The 19494-nt window shown below is 36.6% G+C and overlaps 2 protein-coding genes across 2 annotated transcripts; one reads left to right on the top strand and one right to left on the bottom strand.

Moving 5' to 3' along the window:
• Positions 1-9342: 9342 nt before the first annotated feature.
• LOC112188931 lies at positions 9343-15139 on the bottom strand. Its single transcript, XM_024328173.2, has 15 exons — positions 14954-15139; positions 14701-14778; positions 14275-14324; positions 14111-14164; positions 13889-13941; positions 13728-13800; positions 13374-13435; positions 13170-13238; positions 12637-12742; positions 12217-12287; positions 11934-12034; positions 11349-11444; positions 11170-11237; positions 11050-11095; positions 9343-10886 (listed from the first exon to the last, which is right to left on the bottom strand). The coding sequence occupies exons 1-15, from the start codon at positions 15014-15016 to the stop codon at positions 10806-10808; spliced, it is 1071 nt and encodes a 356-aa protein (XP_024183941.1). The 5' UTR covers positions 15017-15139; the 3' UTR covers positions 9343-10805.
• Positions 15140-15597: 458 nt separating this feature from the next.
• Positions 15598-18357, top strand: LOC112188932 (nudix hydrolase 20, chloroplastic). Its single transcript, XM_024328175.2, has 9 exons — positions 15598-15873; positions 15942-16006; positions 16088-16247; positions 16391-16471; positions 16729-16854; positions 17264-17343; positions 17464-17579; positions 17749-17869; positions 18169-18357. The coding sequence occupies exons 1-9, from the start codon at positions 15622-15624 to the stop codon at positions 18236-18238; spliced, it is 1071 nt and encodes a 356-aa protein (XP_024183943.1). The 5' UTR covers positions 15598-15621; the 3' UTR covers positions 18239-18357.
• Positions 18358-19494: the final 1137 nt, after the last annotated feature.

The raw sequence follows: 19494 nt of genomic DNA, 5'->3' as shown, positions 1-19494 counted from the left end.
CTTGTGCCATTTTGAATGGTTTTCGTTAATTTTTGTTTTGATGTAGCTTCATTTTTGTAATTATTCATAATTTATCAGTGGACTGAGATATTTTTCTTTTAAAAAAAAATAGAAAAAGTGATAAAAGGTCAACAAAAATAGAAACATTTTAGCCCTAAAGGGATCATTGGAAATCCCATGAGGTTGCATTCACGCATTTCACTTCGATTGTTATCACCATGGCCACGCCGTTAATCAACTCAACCTGCTTGGCATTCTCTGTCTTCCGTGTCGTAGTGTGAGACCTAACAGTGACATCAACACATTTATCATGTTGGAAACCGGCCTCACTGGCCACGTTTTCACAATGCTTATGTAGTCAGCTGCACCAATCTAGTATACAGTTTATTATAACAATTAGTTTCCTCAAATATCTTAAGCACCTTACTAACACACCCATTTGAGGTGTAAGTCTAAAAGAGCAAATCAAATTCAGAATCATATTACACAAACATGTAGAAAGAACAAGTTAGTGATCACAATATACATAGACTATTCTTCCATGTAGTATAATATGTTGCGATTCCAGGCATCGACTCAAGGTGAATATTCATGCACACAAAATCATCCAATATCAACTCTTTCATTGTTGTAAACTTGTAATGATAATTTACGATTTTCAATGTCTACATAATTTTCAATACACTTAAAACTTTCATACTCTTTACTGAAAGTTTAAAACATTTTGTAAAAAATAAAAAAAAATAAACTTCCATGCTCAAATTACCCAAATGTGATGAAAAAAGTTGTCGATCGATAATTTTGAATATCATATGTCTAAGCGTGACCTAAACTTTCCCGGTCAAATTAAAAAGTAGATCTCATGTGCAATCTCTTCAAATATGCTAAAAAGATGGATGACTTAGTATGTTTCCTATCTGTAAATACATTTAACCAATGACCACAAAATAAAAAAGATAACAAACTCTAGAAAAAAGTAGCAACTTCTATTCCAAGACTTCTTTAACAATTTACAAACTTAACCAATGAAAATCGATCAATAAGCAAACCTAAACTTATACAAGAGCCTCACCTAATAAAGCGAGGCCATCCTTTTGGTGTCAAAGTTTCACCAAAATATGGTTTGACTAATATGCCCTTACCTGAATGAAATAAAACACAAGGAATTATTACAATTTAAGGGAAAATGTTCATTTATCCAAATTTGAGCTACACTAACCCTATTTACCCAAATATTTTATAAGATTCCCTACCTTCCCAACAAATTACATATTTTTTGCCCTAATACCCAATTAAGTTATTTTTTTTTTTTTTTTTTTTTTTGGGACAATTTTGCCATCTCTCCCTTTGTCACTTAGAGAGAGAGACTTCACAAGACTCCAGTCACCGGTCGCCTGAATCAGGTCATTGGTCGCCAGAATCCAGTCACAAGCAGTTGGAATCCAGCGACAAGTGTCCGGTTTCATTGCCCCCCAATAAACTTTTTATTACCCCCCAATAATACCCAATAAACTTTGTATTGCCTCCCAATAAACTTTATTGCCCCCTAATAAACTTTTTATTTCCCCCTAATAAACTTTTTATTGCCCCCCAATAAAAATTTATAAGGGGTAATAAAAGTCTCCGACGACCACTTTGTGAACTTCCGGCAATCTCCGGACCGGTGACAGGAGTCTGGTGTCCTATTTTATTGCCCACCAATAAACTTTTTATTGCCCCCAGTAAACTTCATATAAATTTATTGGGGGATAATAAAAATCTCCGGCAAACTCTTTGGAAACTTCCGGCGACTGGTAACCGAAGTCTGGCGGCCGTGATCGAATTCCAGCAGCCGATGACTGGAATTCCGTGACACCTTACCGGATTCCTGTGAGGTCTCCAATGACTTTTTAATTATTTAAAGGGCAAACTTGTCTGTATGGGTCATCATGGGCCGGGCTAGGGCCGGCCCTACCCTAAATTTTAGGGCTTAGGGTCGGGCTGGGCCAGGCCTAGTCAAAGTCAACAAAATTTAGGGTTGGCCGGGGCTTAAATATGCTAACCCTTACCCGGCCGAAAAGCCAGATTCGTTAGGGCCGAAAGGGCTGGCCTTCCGAATAGGGCCGAAATGGGCCTTATTTTGTATAACCAAAAAAAAAAAAATTGTATTTTTTCCTCAAAATGTGGCTAAATGATTATATAGGTAATACAAGACTCATTGTGTTAAAGGAAAAACATATTGTGTGCCTTCATCAAAGCAACTGACGGAGAGGGAATCAAGGAATCAGTGATTACCATTAATCAGCGCAATTACGGATCAATTAGCATTTAGTATCATTAATGTAATCGATATTTCCGTTGTAATTCTATCCCTATATAAAGGGACTATGAAATGAAATCAGTAGACCAATTCCAATTACATTTTACTTTTACACATTGTTTTTTGTTGATCATATTTAATACATACACACACACACACACACACACACACACACATATATAGAAATTAACTTATAACATTTATTAATTTAGTTAAGGTGGTTATCTTCAATTAACTATCTCTCTAAATCTATCAATATTAATTGTTGTGTAACAAGAAAAATAATAGTTAAAGAAAACAAAGCCTATGTAATAGAAAATAATAAAAATAATATATAAATTTTAGGGTAGGGCCGGGTAGGGCTTTTAGGGCCTGGCCGGGCTTGGCCCTTACGGGCTCAATTGGGTAGGGCTGAGCTTCACTTGCATGACCCTTACCCTACCCTATTTGAGAAAGGGTAGGGCCGGCCCTACGGGCCGAGCGGGTTTAGGGCGGGCTTAGAGTTGAAGGGCTAAATGATGAAGCCTACTTGTCTGTTTACATTTAAAGTAAGTGGACATTTATTGGGCCCAAATTGGGTAAACGGTCAAGGGCCCTAAATTTAAATGGTCTCATTGGAAGTAGATAAAGTACACAATTATCTATGATCATTCAAAAATTGAACAATTATCCCATGAGAGACTTAACCACGTTCGAATCAGTTTCTATCAGTTATACCATAAGTGATTTAATCACGTTAAAATTAGTTTCCACGCTTTAGAAGTTTCATGAGTGAGTTTAATCACGTTCAAATAAGTTTTCATGCTTCAGAAGTTTAGAGCAATATACAAACCCATGTTTGCCCATGTTTATATCAACAAAGAGCAGGTGAAGAAAATTTATTAAACGGTGAGCCATTTGCTTTGAGCTTTCTTTTTCAATTCTTTGAACACTAATTGAATCGCTTCTTCAAATTTTCTATGCAGTAGCAATTTATACAAAAGGTGATTGTTGGGGTATTTATATATAGGAGAAATGCATTTTTATGTGCTTCATAGAAGAACGGAGTTCGAGGTATTAAGTTATTTCAAACTTCATCATTCTTCATTTTTTTTACCAATAACACGTGCATCGCACGGGTATAAAACTAGTAGTTATTATGCTAAAAGAAAAACAAAATATAAAAAATCTCAAGCAATTGACTACGTGGCTGCTTTGTATTCTTTAGTTCTCTCATGATCTTGATCAATAAGTGAAGCAAGGCTCTCCACATAGATACCAGTGTTACTAAAACTACCAACTCTAGCAATATCGCGAATTGATAAAGTCCAAATTTTCTCATCATTAAAATTGTACAAAACTAATGATGATCTTTCAAACACCATCAAATCATAAGATCCTCTCCAAAAACCAGAATGTGATAACTGATGATATGGAATGGAGATCTGCATTTTAGTCCAAGACTCCTGACTCCCTCACTCCATACTCCTTCATGACCCAAAACTCATTATATGTTCTTCAGCTGTCAATGTTGAAAACAATGGTATACATAGCCAATCTCTAAAGATCCCGAGTTCAATTGAATGAGTACTACCAATGAGCAGTAGAGGAATTTCTCCAACCTCCTCTTATGCTAAGATATTTCTAGACTTATATAGAATTTTGTCCAATTTCTATAAAAAAAAAGTGCAAGTAATAAGATATGGACTCCTATTTGTGTGTTAAGAATCTCATTGTAAGTACTTAATATTTCTCAAATGGATTGACAATTATTTGATGAAAACTGATGTACATGTCTGTATAAGACAAGCAATTAGAGGAATCTATTGGATATTCTGAAATCGTGTCCCTTGAATTAGCGATTGTACCATTTTTTCTATTTTCCGTTTTTGGTTTTGTGATTTTAAGAACGAGATTTTTGACAGAATGAGGGAAATTCAATGAGATTCTATAATCAAATTATAGAATTCATGTTTATTAATGAGAAGACACCAAAAACTTTTTTTTTTGGTTGAAAAGGAATTGATTGTATTAGTAATCAAGCCATGAACATAGGCCAAAGTCTAACAGAATTTACATAAAAAATCAAAAACTTTGTTTGGGAGGATCAAGCATAAACGGTTGGTTATAATCCCCCCAAAACACATTGATTCCTTAGTCTTCACAAGGATTTGAGAAAGAAAAAATGACATTGGTTCTAAATCAGTCATGCGACATTTTGTCTTAAGTTGAGTCGATATTAGATTGTTTCGGATGAACTTAATTTGATAGTAATAGTTGGTAGCATATATGGTCTTTACTGCGAAAGGAGATACCATGCTAAGTAACTAAGCTATAGACTATACTTGAAATCGTTCTGCAACAAACATTTTTATAACAATATTTGAAAGTAAATTATCCGAGTACATTTTTATAGCATATATGGTCTTTCCTTTTCTTATCTTGTCTGTGTGAGTTTGACACTGTGAGTTTCAATTTTTGAGTGTCAATGGCTGGGAATGGGAATGTTGGGGATGGAGCGTCTGCTGCTGAGGTTGAGGAGCTTGTTCTCTGGAGCCGTCCGCCGGTGGGAGTGGTGAAAATCAATCTGCATGCTAAATTTCCGAAGGGGAGTGGGACGGGTTGTATCGCGGTGGTTGCTAGAAACAGGGCCAGGCAACTTTTGGGTGGTGTCACGCTCAAGTCTCCAGCCTCAACCCTAGTGTCGGCCGAAGTCCTCGCTGCCGAACAAGCGGTGGAGCTCGCAAGAGGATTATATTTGTTAAAATTGAGTTTGTGTAATTGTTATAAAAAAAAAAAAAAAAAAACTAAATATAAAATATAACAACATGTGTGCATAGGAAGTTTTAACTATTTTGTTTGAGATTAAACTACTGTTTACGGATGTTTGATTTGTTGATAAAAACTCACCCAAACATTTCCTCAATTCTCATTGTTCTCTTCCTACACATACTAGGCAAAATTAAGATGAAGGATACCAAGCAATTTTGCTTTCTAAACTGGAGTAATATGTAGTTTGAAGCTTCTTGAATTGGCAAAGTTTATGATCACCAAATATGAATGAACATAGATTATCATAATCTAAGAGCATCTTTAGTAATGCTACCCATATTTTAGTCAAATTTTAGTTAAAGTAGCTAAAAAGTTATAAAGCAGAGGACCCAAAATAGCAACATATTTGACTAAAAAACGTCTGCATCAGTTCTCTATATTTTAGCTAGTTTAAAATTTATATTAATTTTTAAATAAAGATTAAATAGTTTAATTATATTTATAAATTACATAAAATTACTTAAAATGAATGTTTTAAATTATAGAGAGTCACACCTCGCTCTCTATATTTAGGAGCGAAATAGCTAAAAGTTATAATAGAGAGCCACTTAGGAGTTTGGTGCAGCTGCTAAAATTGATAAAAAGCTAAACATGCTCTCCAAAATAGCTAAGGAGCTAAAATAGAGAGCCTACTAAAGATGGTCTAAGATAGACATATATTAATGTTTAACAACTGATACTAGAAAATAAATGTATGATAAAAAAATATATATATTACAACTAATTAGTTAACTGATAAGAACTTTCTCTCGCATGGACAATCACACCAAAGGTTGGCTTTCATGGATCAAACCTAAATGCTAACCCACTCCAATTCTTCAAGATTAGCCCAATCCCATTCTTATTGAGCTCATTTTGGTGTGATATTACAGAAGAAAAAAGCTGGTAAGTTCAAGAAACTAACTACATTGATCATAGAAGAATTTGATCGGCTGAACTCATTGGAGGTTGAGGATGGAGCATTGCCTACACTTAGGGAGCTGAAAGTGTGTAGATGCTCTAATCTCAAGTCTATTCCATAAGGTATTAGATGTCTGACAAGTTTTTGCTAGTGAAAAAAGGTTTACATGTGTTTTTGCTAGCTGTGGCAGACTTGGTGACAATTTTTGTAATAGTGAAGAAGGTATTAGTGACAACTTATGTCTTATTAGCAGTATTTTCTGTTGTATGCATTCTGTTGTATAATGGAACTATATTTTCTTTAAATTTGGATGGAACTATACAATTTTAGGCCTCTCCAACGACGTTCAAAATTGGCAACGCCCAACCCGCCCGCCCACTCCACCATATCTTTCTTAGAACTTTGTCCCATTACCGAAAGACCCCATAATATCACCGGAGTTTGACATTATTGATGAATTGCAGGCCAAAATGTTTCAGACATAACTGACACTTAGGTGGCAGAGCAATTGAATATGGGGAGTGTGGATGCTTGTTTTTTTTTTTTTTTATGTAAAAATTTATATAAAAGATAAGATATCAAAAAAGACACGTTCTTTTAAAATATATATATATATATATATATATATATTCAATATGATAACAATTCAACAGGAAGTTTTAACTATTTCGTTTGAGGATTAAGCTACTGTTTACGGATGTTTGATTTGTTGATAAAAACTCACCCAAACATTTTCTCAATTCTCATGGTTCTCTTCCTACACATTCTAGGAAAAATTAAGATAAAGGATACCAAGCAATTTTGCATTCTAAACTGGAGGAATATATAGTTTGCAAGCTTCTTGAATTGGCAAAGTTTATGATCACCAAATATAAATAAACATAAATTATTATAATCTAAGATAGACATATATTAATGTTTAACAACTGATACTAGAATATAAGTGTATGATAGAAAGACATAACATTACAACTAATTAGTTAACTGATAAAAGCTTTCTCTCGCATGGACAATCACATCAAAGGATTATGCAACACACTCCGATCAGATTAATGATCATCGCTGGTAATATGCGTTCCCAACTTTTCAACAATCTTGCTGCACTCATCCGGATTTTAATCATATATCCCGATAAGGAAGGTTATCCATCTCTTATCAATAGTAATTTCAGTATTTGAGGTCTACATATTCCACACATTTGAAGTTGATCATCACAAGGGATACATATTAATGACAAACAAATTAAGAAAACATCTCTATCGCCCTAGTACAAGCAATACATCATGGTTGATTAACTCAATTGCTACCTTACTTGTGACAGAATAACATGTATTATATAGCCATCATCAATAATAATAATAATAATTAATAAAGAAAAAATGTCATCGGATCAATCTTGCCTGAATAACAAAATACCTACATGTTGGATGTCCAAATATGTTTTTTTTCCCGCAAATGATAATCTTTAAGCCAAAAGGGCAAAGGCTAGCTATGAAATCTCTCATTCATCTCTGATTTTTTGTTTTCTTTATGTCTTCTACTCAATCATTCATATAATGTGGATCGATCGAGCTCTAAACATAAGTCTCTTCCTCAACCATTTATTTCCATTAATACGATCAGGGCAATAAGATACTACTCTTAAAACGGAAAAGAAAGAACTAAATGAAGATGAGACAAATGATGAAGATGAGAAGGTACATGCATGTCTCTGTTGCAATTTATGAAGATGATGCTTATTTGATGGAAATCATTGTAGGAGAGTGCATATTTTTATGGTGCAAGTAAGAGTTAACACAAGGGTAAAATTGTTGCCTTCTCCAAAGTGGGAAAGAGGACTGATTGCATTGCTTGCTTATTACAGATGATGATGTAATATCTGGTGCATATTTTTCTGGAAATATGAAAGTGATAGGATGAGAGCTCGCTACTCTTTAAATTGCCAACTTCCTCATCTATTTTTCACACTTCCAAATTCTCATCAATTGTTCATAGTTTCAAACTTCATGGGAAACTATTTGAAGCCTTCTCTTGCTGCTAACTCCAACAATGGAGCACCAACTCGTCCTCCATCACCACCACAAGGACCACTGCAACAAGGCTGTGGAGCTGGTAGTAGAGGAATACGTTGGATCAATGAGTTGGCAGAGCCTCGTCAACCAGCTGTTCGAGTTGAACCGTCTATCAACCGCAATCAATCTAATAGATTTCATTTATTGGAAGAGAATGACATTCTGAGTGAAGAAGGCCACAAAAGTACTCATGCCCTCACTTATCCCATCTTTCTTCGTTGCTGTGGTTGCAACAATACCCATATCATCTGCAACTGCCTCACCGGAAGTGGGAGAGGACAAGGGTGAGGAGGCGCTTGGAGATGGCGAGATGAATTATCTACTAGGGCGCTTAGGTTTTGCCTTTTTTAGATTGCTTTCTGTACTGACTTAGATTGTAATCTTTCCTTTGTTCTGCGCCTGGCTTTGCCGTTTTAATGAAATATTTAAGTTCCAAAAAAAAAAAAAACAATTTATTTCCGTTCGGAGTTCTAACAAATATTCTCATTCGGAGTTCTCTAGTTTTTCTTCTCCTATGCTTCGTATCAAAAGGTGGGTGTACTAAGTATGTACTTGTATTATGTGCATTATTCTAAATAATGACTCTTTTTGACAGCATCTCAATTACATGTCATTATTGCATTGCTTGCTAAACTACATAATGAACGATTTATTCGATTAAAAAAAATGTCTATCTTTCACGGAGATTTTGAGTGATTAAACTTTAAGGGAGCAGATTTTTGTCTTGAGCTACAAGCCAACCCTAAAATATGAGACTGAACGGTACTCATCCCTCGCTAACAACACATGAGAAGGCCATATGTGATATCTTAATTAAGGCACACTTCTGGCTTTTATGGGAAGATTTTACCCACGAATTATACCGTTGCCAATATGTATCACTTTGTAAATATAATTTCTCTTGGGACTCATTAGGTTGGGACTCATAGGTCCAGTAAATCCGTCTAAGCCTAAAACCGGCCCTACATACTTTCATCGACGAAATATGTTACAAGCATGATTATAGTTTTACTTACCCATATTTTGGGGTTGATTTGTTTCCACTTTTATACTTTTATTAATTCGACCATGAAATAGATTGCATTTTGTTCGTGGTGAAACTAACTTCTTGTGCAAACTCTTGCAGTTTTTAGTAAATAATGAGGAGATCTAATTCCATTCTTTACTTGATATATATGTTTGCCTTTTCAGTGTTTGGTATACAGCTGCTCAACCAATCTATCTGATATTGACTTGGTGCTACCAAAGTAGACTCTGCATTTCGGATCAAATACTTTGATTTGTAGCTGAAATAGAATAAAGCAGAGGACCCAGATATGGGTTCAACCAACACAAATCAAATAGTTATTGAGGATCACTGTGTATGAAGCTCTATCCTTTGACTTTCTGAATATGTACATGTTTCACTGCAGAGCAATTCCCTTAAAACAAAAGGGATATAGAGGCCACATGAAGCAAAAGAGGCAAAACTAAAGTCACTATTACAAATTAGACTCATACTTTAGCTTAGTTTTGGTATATCATTCTCTCCTAACTGGAAGCAAAACAAGCCTCATATGCCTACACGCCATTTCTTGGCCTGCAAACCTTGGCTTGACGCAGAACTGACCTCTATCACCAACCCTCTCTAATCTCTATCACATGATCTGATTCCTGAACTTGCACTTTTCGGAATTTCTAATCCGATATGGAGTGATCGTGCCAGCAGAGGAGCATCGAAACGCAGCGTCCGAGGATGTAGAACCTTGTTTTCTGGTGCTTTGCCATCATCACACATCGCTTTCGGAACCCAATTTTCCGGTGGCTTTTGGGGCGGCTCTGGTGTGACCGTACTTGAGATAAATAAGAAACTGACGACATAGTTGCAGCCGGCAAAGATTGGTGGGAAACAAAAACAAAATGGATTTTGATAGTTTAGTGCTGAAGAACTCAACTTCAAGAGGTTCCGGTTTTGTCCACGCACATTTATAGGCACATCCCTCTTGGACATCGATGTCACACCATCCATATCTCCTTTCCCCAAGTTTACATTCCTATCCCTCACGCATCTTGTACCTACTTCAGGGTCACTATGCAACTGTAAAGGGCATATAGGCCATTGTGCAACAGAACAATATTCTGGTCAAAAGGATGGTGGGAGAAGAAGACTGGCAGAAAGCGAATAGAAGCCGTGTGGGAATACACAACATGCACAGTTGGGGCCAAAAGGGTCCCCAATTGGCCATGTTCAGCCCCTAAAACTCACACAATACGACTATCCGTCGTGGCATATTTTGTCCTTGTTTAACACCACGTTTTCTTTTTGGCCTTTTAAGGCTTCTAGAGGCAGAAAGAGGTTGGCGCCTGCGGCTAGATAGATCAGATGGAAAGGGGCTCTAATGGTATATGTTTTAAGACAGTGACATTCAGGTCGGCCAGCGCGGCATTAGATATATCGGATTGCGACGTAAACAGAGCAAGTTTAATTATCTGCCCGACTTGGTTATAATATTTTTTAGGTTCATGGACTAAATAACAATAGCATACAACTAAAGCTGGACTGTACTGAATTATAGACATTACAATAAACACGTAGCCTGATAGTTTTCAGTGAGCAAGATAATGATAGGAGAACTAGCAATCCCAACAGAAACTAATAATGCAACTGTACATGGTCATGATGAATCCTTGGTTTATTAAGTATTGTGGTAAGCGTTCTTCGGCGGTATAATTTGCATAGAGATTAGGTTTTGAGGTGGTAGTATTTGTCGAGGAGCTTCTCTGTGTACTCTCCAAAGGTGAGAGCACCATGTGGTGGGATCAACTGAAAGAGAAAATTGAAAATGAGAACTAAAGAAATGAAAAGAGGAAAATTCTAAATCGATGAACTATGCTCAATGATAAATAATTTTTGTCACAAGATTAAAATTTTTAGGCTTGGAAAGAAAAAGATTGATTTTTATTTTATAAGAAACTAAATAAATTACCTCTTTATGGATATGAACTTCTTCAGGAAAATTAAGCTTTTCATCCCTACAAAAGAATTCATACTTAACTATCAACCACAATGCTTTAGTTATCTGATGTGTGACAGTCAGTGTACATACCAGTCTGGTTGCATAAAGAAAGCAAATGTTGAACGGTCAAGGCCAGAAGCTTCCTCTCCCATGGGTGCCTAACAAACAACCACTTGATCAAAACAAACGCAACTGGTGCATATACATGCAAATGAGAGGATGAGAGAAGAGAGGAATAGAAGACACCAACGTAGGATCGGAAAAGGTACCCGGACACAGTGAGGTGTTGCACAAAGATAGCCTCTGGACATAACTTCTGTGGTTTCACCAATTTGGTATGCTATTTCATCTTCTCCAAAGACAACCTAATACATAAGAAACCAAGTTAAAGCCCATACCATTGATGATAGTAATACAACTTCGACATGTGAGGATTCTGTAGAGAACTTAATTACTCTTTACATTGCATTCATCACTAGGAGACTGCTCAACAGAAGGAATGGTATAACTTTAAGATTTCAAGTTGAGCAAGGCAACCTTTTAGGCCAGATCAAGTAATTTTATTGGAATTCACAGTGTAAGTGACTGTTTTTCTTTCCAAGAATCTAGCAGACATATCGAAGGAGGTGGATTACGCCTTAGTTTCTACTATTCGGCGAGATCAACTGTTTTATGAATATACTAGTGTGGAGAAGAAAAATAACTTATGATTTTCACAATATGCCTGATTGCCTGCATGTACACAATAAAGATAGGAATGCAAGAAGTCCAATGACAGGGGAAATAAGGAAGGAAAATCATTATTGTGAGCTTTGTCTCGCACAAGTAGTGGTTGAGAACTTGAAAAAACGTACTCTGACAATCTGATCAGTTCTTGTCCTAATATAAAGGCCAGCAGCACTATCAGGGCAAGGTATCTCAACAGCATCTCTCATGAACATGGCACAGGTCAGACCTACATGTTAAAGTGAAGCAGAAATTAGACATACCGAAAGAGGCCAACTAACAATCAAGATGTTCTGCAGAAACTACTGATTTTGTATGAAGGGTTGCGAGATATTGCCTTGCATAAATAACATTTACAAGCAATAAGACATTAATACATTAATATAAGATGATAAGAGATACAATTATCACCTGTCAATGAACCATGGTCTGTATGCCATCCACACCAAGAAGACATGTTTTCGCTATCTTCAGTAGGAGTGCTACAAGTCATAATTTACTTGTTCATACATAACAATCGAAATATAGCAGAGCTATGCCCATCAAAACCTTGGTATCTATCTAAAGCAAAACTTTTTTACTTTAAATAGAGTTTATCTTGATTCTTTCCCATACAAAACTAGTATTCCATCTCCTCCATATACTCACATCATCATATGATTTTCTACTTCCTAGAAGCATGGCCGGTTTCCTTATTTTTATTTCCCAATAAAAAGAACGGTTGATTAAACTTAAGACAAGCCAGAAATACTATGATGACTGGAGAAGAACTTGAGCTTTACAAGTACTGAAGTAATCAGCCATCGAATGTAAACATACAAATGTACTCACCTCTCTTTTGTGGGAAAGTAATAAAGCAGACGCCCTTTATGACACCGAGAATGAAAAAGTACTTGTTCAAGGCCTTCATCCTCACGCATTTCAATTGCTTTTGATACTGTTCAACCACTCATGAGAATTATTGAAATGGTTACCATTGATCAAACAGCTATATAACACGCAAAAGATTTGAAGCCAAAGAAGCTGGAGCAACAATCTAACAATTTGGAGTACGGTGTAGACAAGGTCAGTATTATTTAGTTCTGAGTCATAAACTCAACATGGGAGGCAGAAAAATTAGGGTTCCTGATGTAAAACATTCAGAAATCTTTATCCAAATTCAGTAAGAATCATTTCCCAAGATTATAGATTCAGTCATCTCAATATCTTATTAACCTCACACAAGTGCTCATCAAATGTTGCTTTCTTGTCTGGGCAAAAACTGCCTATGCAGAAAAGTGCTGGCAAAAGTTTATAGAATAGGACTTAAAAATCAGTATAGTTCTGATCCACTGTAGTAAAAACTATAACACATTTGACTTTACCATATCTATCACAGTGAAATGCCACCATAAGCCCAACTTCAAGGATCAGCTTTCCCAGAGCTTTGAAGGCTACAAAGCAGTACTTGATATTAATAAGACTTTATTCAGTACATAAATCAAGAAAGCCAAATTATCTTAAATCAGTATAAGACCCATAAGGTGAGCCAATAATGTTCTACCAACGGGCAATAGGAAACTACATACCCACTTCAAGTTCTGGCAACTCACGCTTAGGCCATATATTTGATCCACAATACGATGGGTACCTACAAAAATTATGAATGAAAAACTGAGCAGGATTAAGGTATCATGTTCTATCTGCTGAATCTGAAAGTTTACATCTAGGTTTGACACTGCTTAAGATATTGCAGCATAAAAACTAATGGCCAATATAACAATCTTGTCCGAGATTTATGAAGTTGGTCATTTACTGAGTATAACAGTCCTAATTTAACCATCTATTTTGCTCAAACATCAGTGGTCTGAGTCATGTACTAAGATACCTCAGACAAATTCCACGAGCACTCATTTTATGAGTAATGTTCCTAGAGCATTTACCTTTGAATTAGAGCCTCATCTGTTGTTGGTCTATCTAATATAGGATTAGCGTAGAAAGATCCTTTTAACATATCTGCAAAATCAAAACAGAAATCACATATCAGTAACTTGATCAAGTAATTGTTTCAAGAGTTTCCAAAATCTAAACAGAAAAAGTTAACCTGGCTTTCCAGATTCCAACTTCTCCTTTCCATGACTCCATCCAAAATTATACCTGCAAATGGATGGAGATAAAGAGTACTCAAGTCATATATCTCTGACAAAAACAAAGAGTTGAGATGATCAGATGAAACTTCATTTTGCTTGCAGGAGGTCTATGTAAAGAAGGTAGGAATGAAAGCACAATTAATATGCGATCAAATTATGGCTCTAATATGCATTACCTACTATGAGGATCTTCGAGTTCCTTCTTCACCTCTTCAGGAAGATTGGCCAACCTGATGAAAGACAAGACAGAGTCCTTATAAGAAATGCTAATATCTCAAATGACCTCCTAATCCATAGAGAGAATGACAGTTCATATATAATTTCAGTAGGGAGATTACACCTAGGTGACAGATGTAGAAGATTTTGGCGCAAGGATGAAAATCCCGGAACCTACACAATTCACACAAGAAGGATGCAATTACAAGGATAGTAATGAGGAGAAACTGATCAATACAACATAGTTTAACAGCTAGCTACTAAGTAATCGTTGGCTCCGGAGCTACAACCATGTCCAGATCACACCAACTACATGTGAAATCTACAAGAAGGACAAACCTATAATTTATGGTGATCTTTTGTTCTTTTAAAACCTGCCCATCGCAAACTTGGCAATTCTATTGTGAAAACACAATTCAATCAGCATAGAGTGATATATGTGATGACTGATGAAAATGGAGAATTACCAACCATCCAACCTATCATGGAAAATAATATGATAATAAAAACAAAGAGTTGATGATATGCGTCACGCAACCGAGCAACTTACATCAGTGACGGATAGAATCCCTAACCCATTCGGCCCAAATCCTTCTTCAATCTTCCTCGACAAGTCCGTCTTCTTGTCCTGTAATCACAAAATCAAATTCCGCAACCTGATTTCGCTGAATTTAAGCCCAGCTTTTTCAATTTTTTTTGTTTTCTCAGTAACCAAATCCGCAATCAATAAAACTCTTGTGCTCAGTTTTCTCGGCGACCGAGCAAACAGTAACTGGTAGAGAGAGAGAGAGAGAGAGAATTACTTGGAGCTCCGTGTATGATATGGTGACGGCCGTGAGAGTGGGGACGGCGGTGGTCGGCGGCATGGCTTCGGGAAGAAATTTGGCGGGAAAGACGGCGAAATTGGACTCTGACGGTGAGAGAGAGAGAGAGAGGTTTTATATAGGAGGAGGTGGGAGTTTGGTTGTCAATTCAAATTCTTTGACTAATGAAAAGAGAGAGAGAGACGCCTCCCTTCGACGGGGGAATTAGTGTAAAATTGACGCGCCTTCTAATGTAAATATGTAATCTTACCCTGTGTTATATTTTTTTCCATAAATAATGCATTTAAACACTCATGAAAATAAGGTTAATGATGTTTATATCTAGCAAGATGTTAAAGATGCTCATGTTAAATGAGGCTAATGATTTTCATACTCAATTGAGGCTAATGGTATTCACGTAAGAGGATAATTTGCTATATGATTTTTTAACTTCGTGACAATTAACTTCTAAATTTTCTTTAAAAAAAAATTATCGTCCGAAACTATGATTTTTCACACAAATTTCAAAAATCTCAACCTGATTGTGTAAAATAAAATTGAAATTATAATATTTTCTTAAATGAAATTTGATTTATTTTTATTTTTTAGAGATAAATTTGATTAGTTAAGTTCGTTGGTACAGGTGTAAAAAGTGGGTACCCGCTGTGATGGCCTTCGTCCACTCCTTCACCTTCCCCATCACCGCCAAACCTTTTCGCGCCTTCCCCAACCCCCGAACGCCGTCGTTTCCCACACGCTCCACCCTCCCTTTTCACAACCTCCTCACTCGCCGCCACTCCGATGTCTTCTTCACCTGGGACGACGTCGTCCGGATATCCCAACCGGAATCCCTCCCCGACGACGACCCTTCCGATCTCAAATGCTACTCCGACAAGATCAAATTCTGCAACCGCGGCCACGTAAGTCTCACACCGATCGCTCTCTCAGTAAGTCTAATCTTAAACCCTAAACCCTAGGCTGCTTGCAGGAAATGCAATCGGAGTTCCGTTCCTTCGTAATTGAGGACCAAATCGTTGGGTACATTCACAACGGGTGAGCTTGAATTCATCGAGTTTCAGACTCTTTCATGGTTTAGATTAGATTACCGGTGAGTAATTAGCTGAAGCTTTGCAGATTTGCCGAGAATTTACGGAGTTACCAGGACGTTTTTACTTTTCCACCAGGCCAAGTAACCCTGCATTCTTCGCTGAGCTCACCCGAGGATAGAACAAGAGCTGTTGGGGATGTGGTTAAGAGCTTAGGGGAAGAATTGATTCCAGGTATAAGAAATGAGGTACTGCTTGTGCTAACTGAATCGGATTCTGTTATATGTGGTGGCGTGCTTATATTCTCGGATTGTATGTTGAAAAAGTAGAAGATATTTGAAGGTTTTGTTAGTTTGGCTAACCTATATAATCACTGTGTTTTGATGGTCAGTTTTACCCGGTGACGTCGGCTTTTGGGGCTCCAATATATTTCTCTCTTGAACGTGCAGCGGCTCCTTACTTTGGAATAAAGGTTTGTTCTTGCACTTTTAGATAGTCATTGTATTTAACTTTTGAAGCATTGCTTGCAAGTCATTTGGTTGTATAAATAATCATGATCAAAGGGCCTGGCTAATGAAAGTAAGTGGATATTACCTAGAAGTGCGCCAATGAGTTGTTATTGGATAGTCATGGAGGTTTTGTGAAAAGATTTGATGAGGAGGTCTGGGAGGCAACTACTTTTTGATTACTTTTTTCCGCGTTCTTAGTTTTTTCTTAAATCGTGAATAGGTTTATGGAGTGCATATGTGTGGCTATGTTGAGAAAGATGGGAAGGAATTTCTATGGATAGGGAAGAGAAGTCAACAGAAACAGACCTATCCAGGGATGCTTGATCATCTTGTTGCTGGTGGACTGGTTTGTAACAAACTATCAATTCACTTTGTAACACAATTTACTTTACTTTCTTTCAGTATTTAGGCTGTTAGAGAGCCTCAAAGTAGTCTGCTTTTGGCAGCCAGAATGACTTTTAGTCATCAAGTTTGTCCTTTAAATAAGACAGTGCAGTTGCTGCTAATCGAATGATAATGAGCATTTGGGTTTGTAATCTGAAGCAAGTGGAAGATCTGAGTACTTCTTACTTGCCTGATATTTAGAGGTTTACTAGCATACCAAATTAATGTGCTGGTTTCTTGATGATCATCTTGAAGAAAGCTAATAATAAAACAATGTTTATACATTCCTTTCTGCAGTCGGCCTATTATTTAGTTGACCTCATTACTTTTTGAGATAGTTGTAATTATAAACCCAAAGTTGTTAACTGCAGCCTCATGGGGTAGCTTGTGGGGACAATGTTGTGAAGGAATGTGAAGAGGAAGCAGGAATACCAAGCTCCATCTCCAAGGGGTAATTTCTTATTAACTGATGAATTGCCAGTTATGATTTCTAGATATTGGACATGCCTTGTTTCAGCTAGAAAACTGAACGTTATTCGGCTTATCTCTCTTTGGAAATGCTCTTATACAGTGCTGTACCAGTTGGTGCTGTTTCGTATATGGACATTGATGGGTATAGTTACAAAAGGGATGTCTTGTTTTGCTATGATTTAAAACTCCCTGAGAGCTTCATGCCTAAGAATCAAGGTGACACCCTCGTCTATTGTAGTTGTATAATATGCTTTAAACCTTCATTGTTTTCTCATCAGTCGAGTATTGCATGTCAGCAACGAATTTTCACTTTCCATTCATTCAAACATCTGCAACTTTTCCTTGAAAGAGAGTAACTTCAAATACGATTATTAACATGTGACAGATGGAGAGGTGGAGAGTTTCAAGTTGATCCCTGTGACGCATGTTGCGAACATCATCCGGAGGACACCATTTTTCAAGCCAAATTGTTCACTTGTCATCATTGATTTCCTGTTTCGACATGGGTATTTCTCTTTTTCTGCCGTCATGCTTACATTCGAGTAATCGGTTAAACAAACTTTTTTTTTTTGCACTCTCACTCTTCTGCTTACCTGACAACTATCAATGCTGCTGCCCTGAACCCCTGATGATGTATGGTCACCCTCAAGATCTGCCTATAGTCTACTCACTTACAATTGTTCCCACTTTGATCAATCTATATCTCAGTTCATTTTCATGTACAACCATAATTCTTATATATAACCTCAGATGCACTACTATCTGATTTTCCCTAACAATCTGTTAATGTCTATAATCAATGCAGGTACATTAGCCCCGAATGCTTCGGATACCTGGATCTATTACAAAGTTTGAGAAGCGGTAGTTGTTCCTAATATTATTTTTTACGTACTTTAATCGTAGAAGACTATAAGCTATCTTAAAATCTGTGTAAGTAATACATTGCTTGGAAGAACACTAGTTAATGTTCAAAATGTTGCTGTTCCTGCTTTCTCATTTTACTAGTTAAGTATCAAAAACCGAACACTAGTGTTTCTCGAGACTGGAAAAGGGAGACCACAGTTAATGTACTTGGAATTCTTCCTCCACCAACACCTTAGTTGGGTCCTTGGCCGGAGCTTCACTCGTGTCCTTCTTGGTCCTTTACTTGCAGTAAATGACTCAACCAAGTAGAGGTAGGAGGAGGAGATGAAGGCTATCGATTTGTTTGGGTTAAACACATGTAGTCCTCGATTTTTTATGTTTCTTTTTCAGGGTGTGTGTGTGATCTGTACTGTAATAAATGAATTAAAATAGTTTGTTCGCCCGAATTTGGATGGTTCTTGAAAATTATTTTTCAGTCCCTACGATTCACGAAATAATCACACATAACATTGAACTATGCGCACAAAATGAGTGAATTTATATCTTGATCATTCTTCTCTTGTGACTGATCATTGGGATGGAGGTGTTATTTGTTAGCAAACTATTAACTATGTGTGAAATGTCAAGGTAAGATAGGAAAGAAGCTGGTGAATTGAAAATTTGATTGATTAGTAATGTACCATCGATAACTGATTGATTAGAAAATTTTCAGCAAATTAATTGGGCTATTGAAGAAAATTAAATTGAGAAGGCGACAATGAATGAAATGAAAATGCTAATCTAATTATGAGTGTGCATTTCTATCCAACTTGGTCATCTCACCCAAAGAAACGTAAAAACGGGCATATGCAGTGCCTTTATTATGTAGAAAACATAAAGTTAAAAATGTGCATATACATTGTAAAATATGTGTATATTATACACCAACAGTTAACGATGTACATGATGAAACAAAAGATAAAATTAGGTGTTTGAAACAAGGATAAAATTAGGTGTTTGCCTGGCGTGTTGTACCAGTTGCTGCCATGTTGTAATGGTTGCTATCTTCTGTATCTCTTCCTATTTTTGGGCCTTTTATTCAAAGCATTCAGACCAAAAACAAAAACAAAAAAATGGACAAAATGACTGCAGTGTTAGCTTCTTAACTGAACGCTAGTTAATGTAATTGAAATTCTTCAATGGAAAGCATCAAGACTCCTTTGTCCGCGCGACCAGTTAATGTAATTGAGAATTTTAGCGATGAATTTGAAAGGTCTAAAAATAAATA

This window comes from Rosa chinensis, chromosome 2, assembly GCF_002994745.2.
Source record: "Rosa chinensis cultivar Old Blush chromosome 2, RchiOBHm-V2, whole genome shotgun sequence".
In the NCBI taxonomy this organism is placed as follows: Eukaryota; Viridiplantae; Streptophyta; class Magnoliopsida; order Rosales; family Rosaceae; genus Rosa; species Rosa chinensis.
The sequence above is the reverse complement of the archived record's forward strand: the minus strand, read 5'-3'. Positions and strand labels throughout refer to the sequence as shown.

Coding starts and splice junctions, on each gene's coding strand:
- LOC112188931 (XM_024328173.2), bottom strand. CDS start 15,016: ATGCCGCCGACCACCGCCGTCCCCACTCTCACGGCCGTCACCATATCA. Junction 13,801..13,888: donor GTTGGAATCTGGAAAGCCAG/GTTAACTTTTTC, acceptor TTGATTTTGCAG/ATATGTTAAAAGGATCTTTC. Junction 11,445..11,933: donor GAACTGATCAGATTGTCAGA/GTACGTTTTTTC, acceptor CTTATGTATTAG/GTTGTCTTTGGAGAAGATGA.
- LOC112188932 (XM_024328175.2), top strand. CDS start 15,622: ATGGCCTTCGTCCACTCCTTCACCTTCCCCATCACCGCCAAACCTTTT. Junction 16,855..17,263: donor ATCTTGTTGCTGGTGGACTG/GTTTGTAACAAA, acceptor TGTTAACTGCAG/CCTCATGGGGTAGCTTGTGG. Junction 17,344..17,463: donor CCAAGCTCCATCTCCAAGGG/GTAATTTCTTAT, acceptor GCTCTTATACAG/TGCTGTACCAGTTGGTGCTG.